Raw genomic sequence first — 17,365 nt, 5'->3', positions numbered from 1 at the left:
TTATATAAAGTGGTAAATACGTGTAGTTAGACATCTTTTAATTTCTATTCTTAATTATTAATTTTAATAATTATTTTGAATTATTTTAATTATATTTTATAAATTTTTTATATTTTTGTTGTTTATAAAACATATTCAAGTAAACAAATACAGTTTAGAAAATTTGCTACCGTAATATTTCTCTATTTATACTAGTGTTGTTTTTATGTATATTATTAACTATTGTATTTATACAATATAATGTATAGTTAAATTTAATAATATTTTTAAGGATAAATAAGAATAAATTATGTTTTAGATCCTCCTAAAATTATTAATATGCTTTGGTTCACTTTAAAATTTTGGTATTATTTTTGTCTCTCTAAAATTGAAACCTATTCTTTTTAGTCCAAGTGACTAACTCTCCATTTGAGAGTTTTGGCAATTAAGCCAATTAATTTCTGGTTGCCATATCATTTAATTAAATTTCAAAATCTTTATTTAACAAAAAATGTCCATGTAAAATATACGTTAATGCCATGCAACATTAACGTATATTTTCTTCCTTTTCTTTTTTATTTTATTTTTATTTAAAATATACAAAGAATGCCTCTCTTTTATAACTGAAAGATATTTTGAAATTCAATAACTAATTATTGTTATAACTAGAGGATAAATTAAATAGTACTAACAAGTTTAAACAAGATTGGCAAAAATAACTATTATATATTAATATTATATCTATTTTGTCATCTATAATTAATTATATTAATATTATCATCTATTTTATTGTTTATAATTAATTTTCTATTGTATATTTTTGTTACACTCAAAAAGCCCCTCATTATTTAACTATTGAGGTGAATGATAATTTATAATAAAAGTACTTCCTTAACTTACTAGTTGGTTACTTTTAAGGATAAATTTTTTAAAAGGCCAATATAAAAATCAAAGTAGACATAAATGGTGTTCCATAATTGACTGCAAACAAGTCTATGATGGCATGCATTTATCCTCCTTCCCCAGTTCCGATTTTGGCTGTACTTTGGAGACATTATAAGATAAACATTCTTTAGTTGATAACTCATCTTTGAGTTTAGTATGTAGATAATTAACCAAGTCCCTCGTTGTAGTCTTCAGGATTTTGAGCAGATGCCTGATTGATTGTATTAATGTCATTCTTGTTAACTAAATGATATAATCTTCTTGCACTGAAAAAAAAAAAATCAATAACTAAAGTAAAAATAGAATTTCAATATGAATGATATCAACTCCATAAAATGAGACACTGGTGCAATTAAGGAATCCATTAATAATCTTTGAGACAAGAAGAGTAGCATTTAGAGGAAAGAGGGATCAAATTTAGAGTGCTCCATTTAGAGGAAACGTGTTTCATTTTTTTTTTTGATGGACTTGCCCGCCACCAATAACCACAATAATAATCACAATAAATAAAAATAAAATTAGAAAAGGAAGCAAAGGAAAAGACAAAAACGACACCAAAAACAAATAAAACGAACGCGTTTGGACGCAGACGGTAGCAAGGAAACCCACCGTAAGCGATAAGCAATAGAATTCAGAGAGAGAGAGAAAGAGAGTCTCTTGCTCTGTATCTTTGATTTGATCATTCCAATCTTCAATTTTTCTATATATCCATCAATCCGCTGAGTGCAAAGTTCTAATCTTTCGCCTATTGGGTTCTACTCCTTTCTCTCTTCGTTTCCGATCGATCCAATTTTCTTCCCATGGCTACGATCGGACACAACAATCTCAATGCCAAATTGGTGGGTCCATCATCTCTTTTTCGATTTCCTTTGTTTTTTTTTTCTCTCTCTCAATTTTCTTCGATTCCGATCATGTTCTCACTCTGTTCTTTGCATCAGGTTCTTCTCGGGGACATGGGTGCTGGGAAATCCAGCCTCGTTTTGCGCTTTGTCAAGGGTCAATTTCTCGAATTTCAGGTTGTTTTTCTAACCTTTTATTTGATTTCGTTGTTTTGATTGGGGATTTCTTCGAATTTTATTGGGTAGTTGTGTATGATGAAAATATGACCGAATTTCACGTTTTTCACCATGGGTGTGTGTTGAGTTCAGCTAATTTATGCTGATTCGGCTGTGAAATTGGCCGATCAGTAATGGGGTTTTGTTGTTTCAAATGAATTTTTGTTAAAGACTATTATAGAGAATGTGAGGAATTCCGGTTGGTCACAACCTGATTTGATCATGGAGGCTATGATGGTAGTGATTAGGGAGTGTTGGTTGTTATAACTATGGAGCTTTGAATGATGCCTAAATAGCGGTGTGTGGTGGAGGAGATGGTATTTTTCTTCTGTTTGTAGTTGTGTGTTGATGGTTTTGGGTTTTGACTTGTGAGAGCTGTTGTTTTGTGCCTGATGAGTCTTGAACTTATGGAAACGTGGAGATTGTGTTGCTGAATTTATGACTTTATGTTGTCTTTTGTGGTGACAGGAATCAACAATAGGGGCAGCGTTCTTTTCACAGACGCTGGCAGTAAATGACGCGACGGTAAAGTTTGAGATATGGGACACAGCAGGACAAGAGAGGTACCATAGCTTGGCTCCCATGTATTACAGAGGTGCTGCTGCTGCTATCATTGTCTATGACATCACTAGCTCGGTATGATATCTTTGCGTTTGGATATTGCTGAATACCTATTTAAATGGACTATATTCAGTGTACAAATGACCATAGTAGTCAATAGTTCGCTATAGTGAAGTGGAGCTTCCCTGAACCGCTATAAGATTCGAATAGTGGAGCATTTTCAACAGCAGCCATTGCAGCTGTAATAACGGCTTTTCACATGCTGTAGCGGTGCTACAATTATATCAGCTTTAAAAATCATTTTTTACCCTGAAACATTGTTGTTTGAGTTTTTTTTTTGGGGTAAAATATTCCACAAAAAAGTGAACTTTGTTTTGACCTCTGCTGCTTCACACTTTACAGGACTTTTTTTTTGTGTGTGTGTGTTCTATTCTTCTTTCTCTATACTCCCTAGTTCACATTCCACTAGTTTTTATCTAATTTTTTATTTTCCTTTTCTATTAATTTCACCATCATTTTTCATTTTCTGACTTCATTACTATGTTCTTAGTGCTCCTAGATTGATGGTGATCATGTATGTAAATTGAGTTATTATTTATCATGTTTTTTTGGGTCTTTTTTATTTATAGTATTTATGTGTGTAGTATTAACTATTTAATTGGTATTATAATACTATAATATTTAAAATAGAAGTCATCCCGCCCACTATCTCGCTATAGCATTGGCAGCTACATGCCACTATTCGAGATTGATAATTATGCAATTGCCAAGCTGTTTTGACATGTTAACTTGATTCTTCTATTTCTTTCTTGTTTGTGTAATTTATCTAAATGTGTAAAATGATGATTAGTTATCACGGGATATGGAAAAAATTGCAGCCTGTTTGTACTGGCTGCTTGGTCTCAAAATCCTGATGAGAATTGTACACCTTTTGTTATTGAGGTTTAGATTTGTTCTGTTGATTTACACGCATAAGCAAGTGCTTCGTTTTCTGCATTTCGTAGGTCTAGTGAATGTATTTCTGGACTGACATTAAACTATCTTTAATGATTTGCCTAATTACATCATATCTTTGTTTTGCTTGAAAAATAGTTAATGCATTGGAAACATTCTGACCAAGTGGAATGTACGAATGCGTGAATTATACCGTAAAATGGAATAGAGGGAAACATCAATCAGTCTGTGAAGATGACTAGTTAACGGCCTGAAAGTTCCAATTCATGACCAAAATCAAACATATTTATTAGAATTGTGAGTAGTGTACCACTTTAAAGATATATGCTCTCCTCATCAGGGGATAACTGATTGGTCCTTTTTAAAAGAAAACTTTGCACAAGACATTCCACAGCAATACTTGAACGCACAGAGTCCACTTATTCTAATTCATGCTATCACTTCTTGAAACTAATGAATGTGAGGAATAAGTTTATTTAAAAGAATTTGTGAAATGACCAAATTTTCCAAAAATTTAAACTCTCAAGTCAAAAGCTCATGAATGTATTTATATCTAATATACCCCTCACACGGGTGTCTTTTGGGCTTTTAGTGTAAACAATGCATTCATCATGTACTGAATTTATCTTTTTTAATATTAGAGGAATGAGGTTAGCTAAAATCAAAGTCTTGATCACTTAGTCAAGGAAGCTCTTATTTCATGTGTATAAAAACTCTCCTGGATGCTTAAGTTGTAAGATGAAGGACCATGAATGATTTTTGCATGTAACAAAAGTCATTGAATCCCTTGTGTAATTTGGCATAGTATATATTTGTAGGTTGTAGTTTTGTATGGTGAACATTGCAATTGAACCATTCTTGGTTTAAAATATTGTAAAATGAGTATAATGGATCAACATTGTATTATGAATTTCTCTAATTAAAACATCATACTTTTTGTAAAAGAGAAGTAGAGCAAATCTCATTGCAGGGTTCTTTCATTTGATTGGTACATGCTTGTCTTTTGTTGGGGCTGAATCTATGCTTTTAATATAATTGTTTATTTAATAAGCTATAATATGATTAATTCTATGTTTCCTTTACAGGACTCCTTTACCCGAGCTAAGAAGTGGGTCCAAGAGCTTCAAAAGCAAGGTATTAGCTTGTTGGTTTTGAAGTTTTCTTATGGTTCTTTTTTCTGAAGTCAAATAAAATTATAGATTGCAAAAGGATATCAGACTATTTATTTACTGTTTGCAAACTTCTGGATGTGAACTACTTGTAAATTAATTTTGCCACCATCTTTAATATTCCTAATGTCATTTTTGTGTGTGTAATTTTTAAGATCTCAACTGTTAGAATGACTTATATTAATCATTTAATACACATTGAAATTATTTAAATAAATGTTTATTTATATTTTTCCATAAATATTACCAGGACTTGTCTATCAATGATGTACACATTCTAGATCAACAAATGGATAATATAGGCAAGCTTTTGTTGAAAAATAATGCTTGGTTTGAGTGTTTCTCTGAATTATTAATTTAAACATTGGCTACTTTTGGTTTCCCTCAAGTAATACTTTGTGGTAGTTGTAGTTGCATAACATAACTAGATTCTTGATTTATGCTCTCAACTTCTTTTTCGTTTTTTGTTACAGGGAATCCTAATATGGTCATGGCTCTTGCTGGTAACAAAGCTGATTTGGAAGATAAGAGGAAAGTGACAGCTGAAGTAAGTATTATTGTTTTCCAATATTCCTTTTTATTCCATGTTAGTTATCAAGAATTATAATTATAATCTCTAACAATATCATGTTATTGAATGCACAAATTATAGAAAAAAGAATGATGGAAGGTGTCAAGGATTCTGGTCCTAAACATTAGAAAATGTATGTTTACCCATGGATTTAGCAAAGAAATTTATCACTATGCAGATCCATTGTCAGATTTTGCTAAATGATTAACAGTTCTAGTGTTTTTGAATCTTCAAAGTGTTCTAGACTCTAGAGGAAAGTGAATCTTTCTAAAGCAAGGTGGGGGACAAAATTCTAGGTTTTAAACTTGCTGTAATTTGCCAAAAGTATTTTTAATGCTAACGGCTCTTTGCAAAAAGTTCAAATTGCATTAACCGATTGTGCTTTTTAATGGTTTATCTATAGTGGTTTTAGTTTTATTTTGCAGGGTAGTTGTACCATCTTGCTAATTTTCCACCATCATAAAATTTCAATTTTGATACAAAAAATACTATAATGTTTAATTTACCTTTGCAACATGTTTGGTTTCTTCTGTTTTGATTAGTAGCTTGCATATGTTTGTGTAGTTTCATTTTTCATACAGCCAATGTTCCATAATGACATGCCTTGCTTCTACCAGTTTATTAGTTTTAAATTTTAATTCATTGATATTGCAGGAAGCACGTGTATATGCTGAAGAAAATGGTTTGTTTTTCATGGAGACCTCTGCCAAAACTGCATCCAACGTTAATGATATATTCTATGAAATAGGTTTGAGCCCCTTCCTATTTTATGTCTTAGGCTGCTTAATGAGTATTTTATTTTCTTCATCTTCTAATTGATTCTTTAGAATAAAGTTAAGAGGGACATCAGTCCAAAGAGGAAGGAAGCCTTTAAACTTTAAAGGGAATCGAGAAACTCTCTCTACCCCCACTTCACTGGCCAAGTTGCAATTATATTCACTGCTCATTGAAGTTTAAAATTCATAAAATCTGTAACTGGTGACTGGTTATCTGACCCACTGATAACATATCAAGCTCATTGAAACATGTGTTGGATCTATAACTTTACTACATTTTTTGTCCTGTATCCTTTCTCTTCACTTTGTCATTATTGCACTATGGCAACATTCTTGGACTATTTTTCTTCCGTTCCAGGTGGTATCCACTGTCCACTTCAATTTGTGGCACATTACATATTTCTTTACCAAGTTAGATCTTGCTTGGATAAAGTTCTCTATAAGTACTTATAGGAAAAGAAAATAAGAAAAAAAGGAAATAAAATGAAATAAGCTTCTTTCATAAACTAAAATTAGCTTATGCACAAGTTAAAACCAGATTTGGGAGAAGCTAATAGGAGAGTTTTTACAAATTAGCTTATGCAAAAGCTAATTTTAGCTCATGAGAAAACTTATTTTATTTTTCATTCTTATTTTCTTCTCTTAAATAAGTGTTCATGGAGAAGTTTATCCAAAAAAGGTTCTGCTCTGTTTATTTTCTGAATTTCTGTTAAAGCAAGCAAATAGTTCTAATTGCACTGCTTATGTGATTGTAGTAGTACCCTGCATTACTTTTAGACAGTGTTTCTTGTGCTATATATAAACTGCTGAACCGTATTTACTTTTGTATGACTCACATTTGCTTTTGTGAACAGCCAAGAGGTTACCAAGGGCTCAGCCAGCTCAGAACCCAGCTGGGATGGTACTTGTTGATAGACCCGCCGAAGGAACTAGGGCTGCATCATGTTGTTCATAAGTATTTGAACTGTATTTGCACTCCCCAACCCTTTTTAATTAATCATGTTTTCTGTGGTTTGTATGTACTACACACTTTGATATCACTGTTATGTGGAGCTCCAACTGCAATTTACAAAACACAACTTGATCTGGTGCAAAATATATATCCTTTGGACGTGTAGTTTGTGTCCCATGATTTGTTTCATTGTTTGGGTATACGAGGTGAAAAAGCATTAATGTTCAGCTTCATTCGTATGCTTCTAAACAAGATTAGTGATTCTTTGCATTCTTCCGCAATCTTAGTTGTCAGTCACACCTCTTGTTTCCTATGGAGACCTTAGTTCATAACCTAAATTTAATAATTGTGTACATTAATAACAAATCCCAATCATATTAAATTCAAAGTTATTTCTTTGATAATTACGTAATGACCCATTTAACTTTGGGTTAGGATGCTTGTTAGGTAATTTAGCCTTTAATATCCAGAATTTATATTGGATATCAATCATTCTGAGTTAACTCTTTTAAGAGAGAAAATTTCTTTTAATGTTTTTTTTTTCATTAACAATGCATAAAGTTAAATAAGTACACTCACTTAAATGCATTAGTAGTTACGGAAAATCTTTTTTTCTAAGGCAACGGTTTTCTTTACGTAAAATTTAATAAACAAGTACGACACCTACAAAGTCTAAAAACCCATAAATTGAAACTTATATATCATAATTTAAAAATTTTAATGTTCTCAAATAGTCTAATAGATAATACAACTAAAATTAAAATAGTTTGAAACAAATTAAAATGTAAAATAAATGTTCTATAACCATCTTTGCTGTAACAGATCTGAACCAATTATTTATATATTATATATTACATATATTATTAATAATAATAATTTAATACAAATTAACGGGTTAATGGATTAGATCAGCAAGTTCAGACATTAAAATCCGTGATCTAACTTAAAATTTAATGAATTTGATTAGTTCAGTTTGGATTTAATTCAAATTAAATTATTTTAATTGGTTTGAGTTTATTTGAATTCACTGACACGAGTAATTTATACCTATAAACACTCTTGATTAAAAAGGTGTATAATTACAATTAAGATATATTTGTAATAAATATGTTTAGATAGATGGTATTAATAGAAATATAATATCATGTTATGTGTAACATTGTTTAATAACAATAAAGTCTTATTCCACTAGATAAGATCGATTATATGAATCACATTTATTAAGTTTTAGATGTTCCTTAATAATTTCTTTCAACGTTCTTTTTGTTCTTTCATTTTTCTTTTTTCTCAATTTAAAAATTATGCAATCTATCATTCTAACTAATGTTTCTTGGGACATTATTTGTATATGCTCAAATTACCTTAACCAATTTTTTATCATCTTTTTTCTTAATGAGTGTTACATCAATCTTTTTTCTTATTATATCTTTTTTTGTATCATCATAAATTCATCTTAACATTTTCATTTATGTTAGTCTTACTCTTTCTCTCCTGTTGGTCATTTAAATTCTAACATTCTTACCACCATATAGTATCATTGGACATATAGTTATAGATTAATTCTATTAGATCAGATTAAACGTTTCAATCATAACAAACCTTTGTGTGTTTGAGTAGGCGTCGAACATGAAAGCAACAAGGGTGTAGCTTTAACTTTTGTATCTTAGAATGCGCATTTTTTCAGTTGAATGCTTAATAGTTACGGAAAATCTTTTATATCTTAGAATGCGCATTTTTACGTAAAATTTATATGGGTTATTGAATTCCCGTTAATTTTTAAATGCATTAATAGTTACGGAAGATCTTTACGTAAAATTTACATGGGTTGTTGAATCAAATATGTACGCATCACCTCGCGAATTAGGAGTTAAACTTGCAATTTCTAAATGAAAAGGGAACAGCGTTATGTTCAATATTCCATCTATATAAGTATCTTAATCATGGAGTAAAACAAATCTTGGTCATCTATAAAGATCTATATTCACCATCTCATTGATAATTAGCAAAAATATAAAAAAAAAAACTCGAATGGATTACAAAACCGATAAACGTGACAAAAGAAAATGTGTATAATAAATTATGAGTTATAAGCATATAATAAGAAATAATTTAATTAAATATATTAACAGTTTATATTATTATCAAAATATGGATTTTTAGGCAATTAAAAGTTATAAAATTTTGAAATAAATAATTTAAAAAAGATATTTATGTGGCCTTTTCTAATTGATTTAGTTGAAATGCAATGCAAATATATTTTATATTATTATTCAATCACAAATTATTATATAATAAATTTATTAAATTTTATAATAACTATCTTATAAATCATCACAAAAATAGTTTCTAATCAAATAAAACTTTTTACAATAATAAAGAAACCATTCATGAGAATTTATTTTTCCTAATTGGTTGATAATATAAAAATATTAACACTAACAAAATATTAAAATTAAATCATGAGATAAAATGAAAAAAAAATATAATAGTACGATGAAGAAGAAATACCGACAGAAAAATAAATTTTATAAAAATACCATAAAAGTAATATAATTCATGGTACAAAATAATACTTACACATCTCTATTATCAACGTCATAAACATAATGCTTAATACGATCAATATCCATCTGACTTGGTGTTTCTTGGCATTAATATGTTGAATTAAATCGTTATAATAATTTTTCTTTAAAGTACGTACCGAAAAAAAAATTATATAAAAAAAAACATTTCATGAAAATATTACTATAAAAGTAATATAACTCGTGTCATAATTCATGATACCAATTAATACGCACTCATAATATCTATTGTCAACTTCACAATCATAATGCTTAATACGATCAATATTCATCTGACATGGTAGGGTAAAGGTAAAGAGATTAATCAAGAGCCATGTCCGTATTTATCTAAAAGAAAAAATATCTTTAAAAAAGTCAAATCTTTTAATTTAAAATATGTTAAAATAGTTATAATAATTAAATATTTTTAAGAATAAAATTATTTTATAAAATAAAATAATGTAATAAACCCTAAAAAAACTATATTATAAAATCATTAATGTACGGTAGCATTAGTGTTGAGTAAAGGACACTGTTAATTTTCTCTCTAAAAAAAAGGACACTCAAAGCTCCAACAATAGGATCAATAATTGGAGTATATTTACACTTTTTTAATCTCATTTTTGTCTTATTTCTCTTATTATTTTTTCTTTATTCTTTTCATTACCTTAGCATATTTATCACTTTTTCTCTCTATTTTTTCTTTTCACTCCAAATTCATTCAAAAATAGGTTTAGAGTTTAGAAATTAAGATTTAAGTATTTCTTCCCATTCTTAGGGAAATGACATTGACAAGAAGAGGAGCTTCGTGCAGCCGGGTCCTCCATTGAAGGTGTGCACAACAAAATTGTAAACTTGAATCATCTTCAAGAGTTGTGCACAAGTACTGCTACATTACATAATTGAAACCCAGATCCCACTATATGTTGTTTGCTATATCTAAGAGTCAAGATGACATTCTTACCAAATCTGCGTGCAATAGCCATGGATTGATTCGAGTTATAATTTGGCATGGAATTGTGGACATAATAAAAGGACCAGAGTAGGACCTTCTGGATCCTGGAGTTCTAGAAGGAACAGAAATAAATGCAATTAGTAATGGAATGAATGATTCATATTATCAGTAAATAGTATTTTTTCTTTCTTTCTTTCTTTCTTTCTTACTATAAGCAAGGTAATCCCATAATCAAAAGTGATGGAATTAATCCTCAAAGAATAGAGATTGTTGAAGTAAGTTTTATTTCTCCTAGCAAAATTTTCATTCGTACAAGATGACAAATTATTTTATCTTAATTAATTATTTTTAATTCAAGTTATGATATACCCTCTAAACTCTGCCTATTCCTACAGGGGTATTCTTTTGTCATATATAAAAACAATAATGCATTAAAAATGAATAAAAATTAAGTAGACTTAATTATACATTTTATTATTCAACTATGACTGATGAGAAAAGCAAATACTGCTGTTGGTTATTCATATATTAAGCTTCGTTGGGGATCTTTTGGCATTTTGTCAGTGCATGTTTGTCTTTGTGTGGCTTTGTATTTATTCTTATCTGTCGTGTTTACTTTAGTTGGGGTGTGGAGTTGGGTTATACTTGCATGTAGGAAAGAGGATATAGTTTTCATTTCTTTTGTCGGTGACAGGTTTGTTGTTGTTTCACTGGCATAGATACTCTTGTTACCTTATATATTCTCTTTTATTGTATTCCTTTTTTTTTTCTTATCAATAATAATTAGATGTTTAAAAAAACATTTTGCAAATTTAATACCCATTTTTTTCCACACATTTGGTTCTTAATTTTTTTTCTCATTTTACCTCTTAAGTTTTTTCATGTTTTTTATTATTATATTTTTAATTTTCACACATCTTATCATCATGCTAGTGATAAAACCATATCATTTTACAAAATTTATTACAAAACTGACATATTTTTTAGAAACATGTCAGCATTTTATTACACATTCAACAAATCTATAAAATGAGATGAAAATTGAAAAAATATTATGATAAAATGTGCCAAAAATAAAACAAATAATATATTAATTCTTAATTCATAATAAAATATTTTGTAGGTTTTATCCACTTCTAATTAAGGTAAATTAACATACATAATAACGTTTTTTTTTGTTGGTGTTGTGTTGTTAAGAATAAAAAAATTGAATAAAATATAGGTGAAAAGATTTAAAAATTTAATGTTTTAAGATTTTAAATTAAAATGTGTTAGTGTGCTCATAATCTATTGATGACAAATCTTCCCAGTAATTCAGATGCACAACATTGTTTGAAAATTCTACAGCTACTTCCCATAAACTCTCTCTCTCTCTCTCTCTTCGACCTTTGTTCATTTTTCTATTCTCAATTCTCATGGTTTTCCATAGCCATCTTTGGCTTTGTAGAGGTATGTTTTCATAACATGTTGTATATTTAACAAGTATAACACTCTCAAATTCGGACAGGAATTAAAGGAAACTCCTCTTAAAAGAGTTTTGTTTCCTCAAACGTATAAACATCCAAATTGAATTTTAGAAGAATTTTAGAGCAGCAGCTGGAGGAAGCAAACCTCTTTTGATTTGAAGCAATACACGATTATAAAGGGAAAGGTGCCGACACAACACAAGTTAAAATGGAACACGTGACCATCCAAAGTAATGCCTCGATACTCTAATAAAGAAAATAATATTCGTTAAATTTAAATATAAGTAAATTTAAATTATTTTATTTTATTTAATGTTATTATTTTTTTAAATACTATTATTTTAATTTTAAGTTTATTTAAAATTTTAATAAAAAATATTTTAAAAATAGTTTTGTTTTTCTATTTATAATTAAAAAATATTAATTAATTTTCTTAATTAATATAAAATTAATTATTTTCACTACGAGTCTAAAGAGAATTATAATTTATAATCATAAATAAACAAAATTGGAAACAGGAAGATGAAAAAAAAGCTACTAGACCATTAATGCAGTATTTATATACGTCTGGCACTCTGCCCCAAAACAAGCTTAAGTAGTTCAAACTTGAAACTAAATTAATGCCTCGGAATACTCGTAGTTGATACTTAGAACTAGTATATGTACACACATTTATCCAAATAAACAAAGACTCAAAGATCATTGATAAATAGATCTGAACACTTAATTAATTCAAAGACGAGACGCAGCCAAAACTTGCTCATTATTGTACCCCCCAACAATACTATTTTGACTCACTTGGCAAGACTTCTTGTTGACAGTGGTAGTATTATTCTTGGTCTGCACGAAAACCTTAGCCATGACCCTCAACTCAAACTTCTGAATCTTCCCAGTTGAAGTCTTTGGCAGCTCCTCCATGAACTTCACCACCTTAGGCACCATAAAGTGTGGCAAATTCTTCCTGCAATAGGCAATTATCTCAGCCTCAGTGACATCATCAATTTTGGATGATGATGAGTTGTTGTTGTTCTTCCTCAAGGACACAAAAGCACAAGGAGTTTCACCCCACCTAGGGTGTGGCATTGCCACCACAGCAGCCTCCAACACCCTAGGGTGCTTATACAAAAGTGACTCAACTTCCACACTACTAATATTCTCCCCTCCTGAAATGATCACATCTTTAGACCTATCCTTAATCTCCAAATACCCATCAGGGTGTATCACACCAACATCCCCAGTTTTGAACCAATCGCCATTCTTCCCAAAAGCCTTTGAAGATGCCTTATGATCTTTGAAATACCCCATCATGATCCCACTTCCCTTCAGCACAATCTCCCCCATTGTCCTCCCATCCCTAGCCACACTCTCCATTGTCTCAAGGTTCTTCACATCAACATCAGCCATAGTCAACACACTCACCCCTTGACGGGCCTTAAGTTGGGCCTGCTCCTTCTTTGGCAACATGTTCCACTCCTTCTTCCACTCACACACAAGTGCTGGGCCTGTTGCCTCAGTTAGCCCATATGCATGTGTGACATGAAACCCAAGTGACTCAATTTGCTCTAGCAATGATGCTGGTGGTGGTGCTCCCCCAGTGAGAATCTCAACCGGTGATTTTCTCTTCCCATTTATTACCTTTATGTCAATCCTTTCACTTTGTTTTGCCTCCAAGATTATGTTGAACACAATGGGGGCACAGCACATGTGTGTCACATTGTGGACTACTATGTTCCTGTATATGTCACGTGCAGCTGTGGTGCGAAGGCACACGTTTGTTCCACCACGTGCAGCCACGCCCCACGTGAAGGTCCACCCATTGCAATGGAACATAGGTAGTGTCCAGAGATAAACAGGTTCACTACCCATTTCCCACCCCAAGATTAGGCTTAGGGTGCTAAGATATGCTCCTCTGTGGCTATAAACAACACCCTTTGGCTCCGAGGTTGTTCCTGATGTGTAATTCAGCGCAATTGGGGTCCACTCGTCTTGGATTCCTTCAGGGAAGTAATTTGGGTTACCATGATGAACCATTTGCTCGTATTCTAGCTCACCAAGACGGATTCTAGTGGGGGTGTTTATGTCATCTATGACAATGACTAGTGGAAGAGAAAATGTCGTTGAGTGTGGTTGATTTGTTGGTTTTGGAACACCCTTTTTGAGGTTGTTGTTGTTGTTGTCGTCCATGAGCAATCTGAGGGCTTCTTTGGCCTTGGACACGTACTCGTAGTCCACAAAGAAGACTTTGGCTTCGGAGTGGCGCAGAATGGTGGCAATGTTCTTGGCATCAAGACGGGTGTTGATGGTGTTCAGCACAGCACCTGCCATAGGCACTGCGAAATGCATCTCATACATTGCTGGGATGTTAGGGGCCAGCACTGATACCTGTTGCATAAACCAAAAAAGTTATACCAATTATTAGTGTGTATATATATATATATATATATATATATATATATACCAGACAATTAATTAATTAATCCTTTAGTATTATTAACTGAAATTTATTAAAAATTATAAAAAATTTTAGATCTCATCATTTCTTGTCTAATGGATTTTTTTTTATATTTTTAATAAATTTTAATATAAAATATGCATGCGTCATTAGTTATTGGAATTTACTCAACTTTTTTACTTTGATGTTTGTGTTCTGACTTCTGAATATGTATCTGGTACAGTAAAAACAAGATAGCTTTTGTAGCCTCATTTGATCTTGGGAAAACATCATATATGTGAATTACATGAAAAAAGATAGAAAGTGAGAGTGAGAAAGAGATGACCGAAGACTGTGACACGGGGTTAATTATATAATGTTTAAATAACATGAAGTTGTTATACTTTATATTTTGTTATATATTACACAGATTCTGAAATTTGTTGTATAATTAAGACCATTATGTAGTTGTAGAAGAAATTGCATGTTACACTTACAACATCATTCCTAGCAATGTTAAGGGCACGGAGGGAGAAGGCGAGGCGGCGACAACGCTCATAAGTCTGTGCCCAAGTGAAACGGGTTCCTTCATGTATCACTGAGGTTCTGTTTGCATAGCATGCAGCAGCCCTCATCAAAAACGTTAAAGGTGTGAGTGCTGTGTAGTTTGCTTGGCATTTTTGAAGGTTGTCCATGTTAATTTAGTAGAGTTATAGTGAAAATGGGACCAAAATAGCTAGATATGTGTGTGTGTGTGTGTGTATGTTACCACAAGAGAGAAAGAGAGAGAGGGGGAGAAAATTGAGACCAGGGTTGTTGAGTTTGAGAATGAGAGTGAAGGTTGATGCGGTTCATAAGTTCATTTATAAAGGGAAAGATACATATGCTTAATTAATTGGTTTTGAGATGGGATAGGAACGTTTGTTGAAGGCCACTTATTTGAGAAGGGTGTGGGGCCCACATAGTAAGTATAAGAAGATGCAGTGAAGCTTGGGTGTGGAAGTTTAATTTATAGTATGTGAGGAAGTTGCTTTGATACTCCTGAATTAGTCATTGTTTGTTGCTTGTTGACCCTTGTTTTTCAATTAATTCCATGCCCTAGTGCTTGTTGCTTTATAATTTGTAAAAATTAATAAAACACTCACTTAATTTTTTCTTTTTATACAAATGTTAACCAATGTTTTCAAGATATTGATTAAAAAATTAAAAAAAATATATATTATTATTGGGATGCACAATACAATTCTTTTTATGTTTTCCTATAATTTTCATAATAATTTTTTTTAGGTTTTTTTATGATCTTCATAATAAATATTTTCTCTTTTTAATTACTCTAATATCTTAAGAACACTTATTAGTATGTCACTTTTCTTTATTATGAAAAGTTTCAACCAACATCTATAAAAGTACTTAGAACATCTTTAATGAGAGGTTTCTTAAGTGAAGAAACTATTTCTTGTAAATTTTTTTATTAGAACAAATTTATGTGATAATGAGTGTTTCTAAAAAATAAAATTTGTATTTTCTGCAAGAAACTATTTCTTACCAATATAAAAATATTTATCTGATTATTTAATAATTCAAAAAATATAAAAGCATGAATTTTTTAAAGTTTCTTACCATTAAAGTAAAATTATGCATAAATTTTTTACAAATGATGTAACAACGGAGAATCACAGAAAATAACTTAAGAAATTCACTTAAAAATTCTGATTAAAAATATTTTTATAGATTATTTACCAATAAATTTTTTAAATCAACGGCTAAAATTAAACTCACATATTTGTAAAACATGAATTATTCCTTACCCAGTGTATAAAAAATTATCGACTATTTACACTTAATTTTGTTAAGAGACACCAAGAGTACTGTATTGCTCCCCGCCCGCCCTTTATATATATTTTTTCCACTCTGTCACATGGTCACTGTCACTGAATACCTGCGTGACTCATTAGCCTAAAATGATAATAATAAATAAATAATAGAGGTGGTAGTGGGTTGTTGTTTAAGGCATCTACTTTTTATTGCAACTAATTATATAAATTGCAACAGGCCATTAAATCAATAATATTCCTACTTTCAAATTGTGGAGTCACTTTCATATGCTTTTGTTTTGGAGATTACTAACGAACTGCTAATTAATTTGTCTCACTTTCAAATTGTGGACTCATTTTCATATGCTTTTACTTTGGATAATAATAATGAACTCACTGCTAACTAATTTGCTAGTATTAGATACTCGATCAGGTAAGAATTTCCAATTCGACTGGTTACAGATTCAATTCAATGGATACAATTATTTCTGATAATTGGTCCTGCAAACGCCAGACTGTAATTAAACCATTCAATTATTCTACTTTTTTATTTTAAAAAATAAAAACTAATTTAATTTATGGTTTAAATATATCACACAATAAAATCTAATAGTGAATTTAATTTATCATCACCTTGCTAAATAACTGTAATTCACCTCACGGCAAGTTATTTGAATTAGGCAAAGAAAGTTATGAGAATAATTATACTATTGGCTGGTTTAGATGAACTTTTAGAGTAAGTCATTTTTCACATTATTTTTTAAAATAATAATTGTTTGAGGTTTAGATGTATTTTTTTTTTTACAAAGTTTGACTTTTTTTTAAATGTTGTGTTAAAAAATCTCTAAATTACAAAATTAAACCAGGTGAGTGTGTGTGTGTCATCTTCCATGCAGAAATTATAGCACTGCTCCTTGGCCTGCAAATTTTTTGGGGGGTGTGTTGAATACGGTCCATGCCAGCTGGTTGGGATGATATTCCATGATAGATCACTTCATAAATTAATGAATAAATGCCAATAAATTAGTGAATAAATGCCCTTATGCATGCGAACACCAAACTTATGGTTGTTAATTTGGACCAAATTAATTAAGGCAAACCATTTGTATCAGCCTATTAATTATGACAAACAAGACAATAATATATATCTTAAGCTGGGTTGATCAATTTAATTAT

At 30.6% G+C, this 17,365-nt stretch overlaps 2 protein-coding genes across 3 annotated transcripts; one reads left to right on the top strand and one right to left on the bottom strand.

Annotated features, from left to right (window-relative positions):
- Positions 1–1,374: 1,374 nt before the first annotated feature.
- On the top strand, positions 1,375–7,127 carry LOC100810011 (ras-related protein RHN1). Of its 2 annotated transcripts, XM_003552995.4 has the most exons (7): positions 1,375–1,763; positions 1,863–1,940; positions 2,448–2,615; positions 4,580–4,628; positions 5,137–5,210; positions 5,889–5,982; positions 6,865–7,127. In XM_003552995.4, the coding sequence occupies exons 1-7, from the start codon at positions 1,725–1,727 to the stop codon at positions 6,963–6,965; spliced, it is 603 nt and encodes a 200-aa protein (XP_003553043.1). In that variant the 5' UTR covers positions 1,375–1,724; the 3' UTR covers positions 6,966–7,127. The 2 variants fall into 2 exon arrangements, with proteins under 2 accessions (XP_003553043.1, XP_006602035.1); XM_006601972.3 differs by having other exon boundaries at positions 1,505–1,940.
- Positions 7,128–12,482: 5,355 nt separating this feature from the next.
- On the bottom strand, positions 12,483–15,248 carry LOC100819630 (trans-cinnamate:CoA ligase, peroxisomal). The gene is made up of 2 exons (XM_006601971.4): positions 14,873–15,248; positions 12,483–14,326 (listed from the first exon to the last, which is right to left on the bottom strand). The coding sequence occupies exons 1-2, from the start codon at positions 15,068–15,070 to the stop codon at positions 12,677–12,679; spliced, it is 1,848 nt and encodes a 615-aa protein (XP_006602034.1). The 5' UTR covers positions 15,071–15,248; the 3' UTR covers positions 12,483–12,676.
- Between the last annotated feature and the right edge of the window lie 2,117 nt (positions 15,249–17,365).

The sequence above is a fragment of the Glycine max genome, chromosome 18, assembly GCF_000004515.6.
Source record: "Glycine max cultivar Williams 82 chromosome 18, Glycine_max_v4.0, whole genome shotgun sequence".
NCBI lineage: Eukaryota > Viridiplantae > Streptophyta > Magnoliopsida > Fabales > Fabaceae > Glycine > Glycine max.
This window is presented reverse-complemented; position numbering and strand designations above follow the sequence as displayed.

Bases quoted from the DNA above. Each gene is read 5' to 3' on its own strand.
- LOC100810011 (XM_006601972.3), top strand. From the start codon at position 1,725: ATGGCTACGATCGGACACAACAATCTCAATGCCAAATTGGTGGGTCCA. The intron at 4,629-5,136 runs GTATTAGCTTGT...TTTTTGTTACAG, and splicing joins CCAAGAGCTTCAAAAGCAAG to GGAATCCTAATATGGTCATG. The intron at 5,211-5,888 runs GTAAGTATTATT...TTGATATTGCAG, and splicing joins AGAGGAAAGTGACAGCTGAA to GAAGCACGTGTATATGCTGA.
- LOC100819630 (XM_006601971.4), bottom strand. From the start codon at position 15,070: ATGGACAACCTTCAAAAATGCCAAGCAAACTACACAGCACTCACACCT. The intron at 14,327-14,872 runs GTAAGTGTAACA...TTTATGCAACAG, and splicing joins ACATTGCTAGGAATGATGTT to GTATCAGTGCTGGCCCCTAA.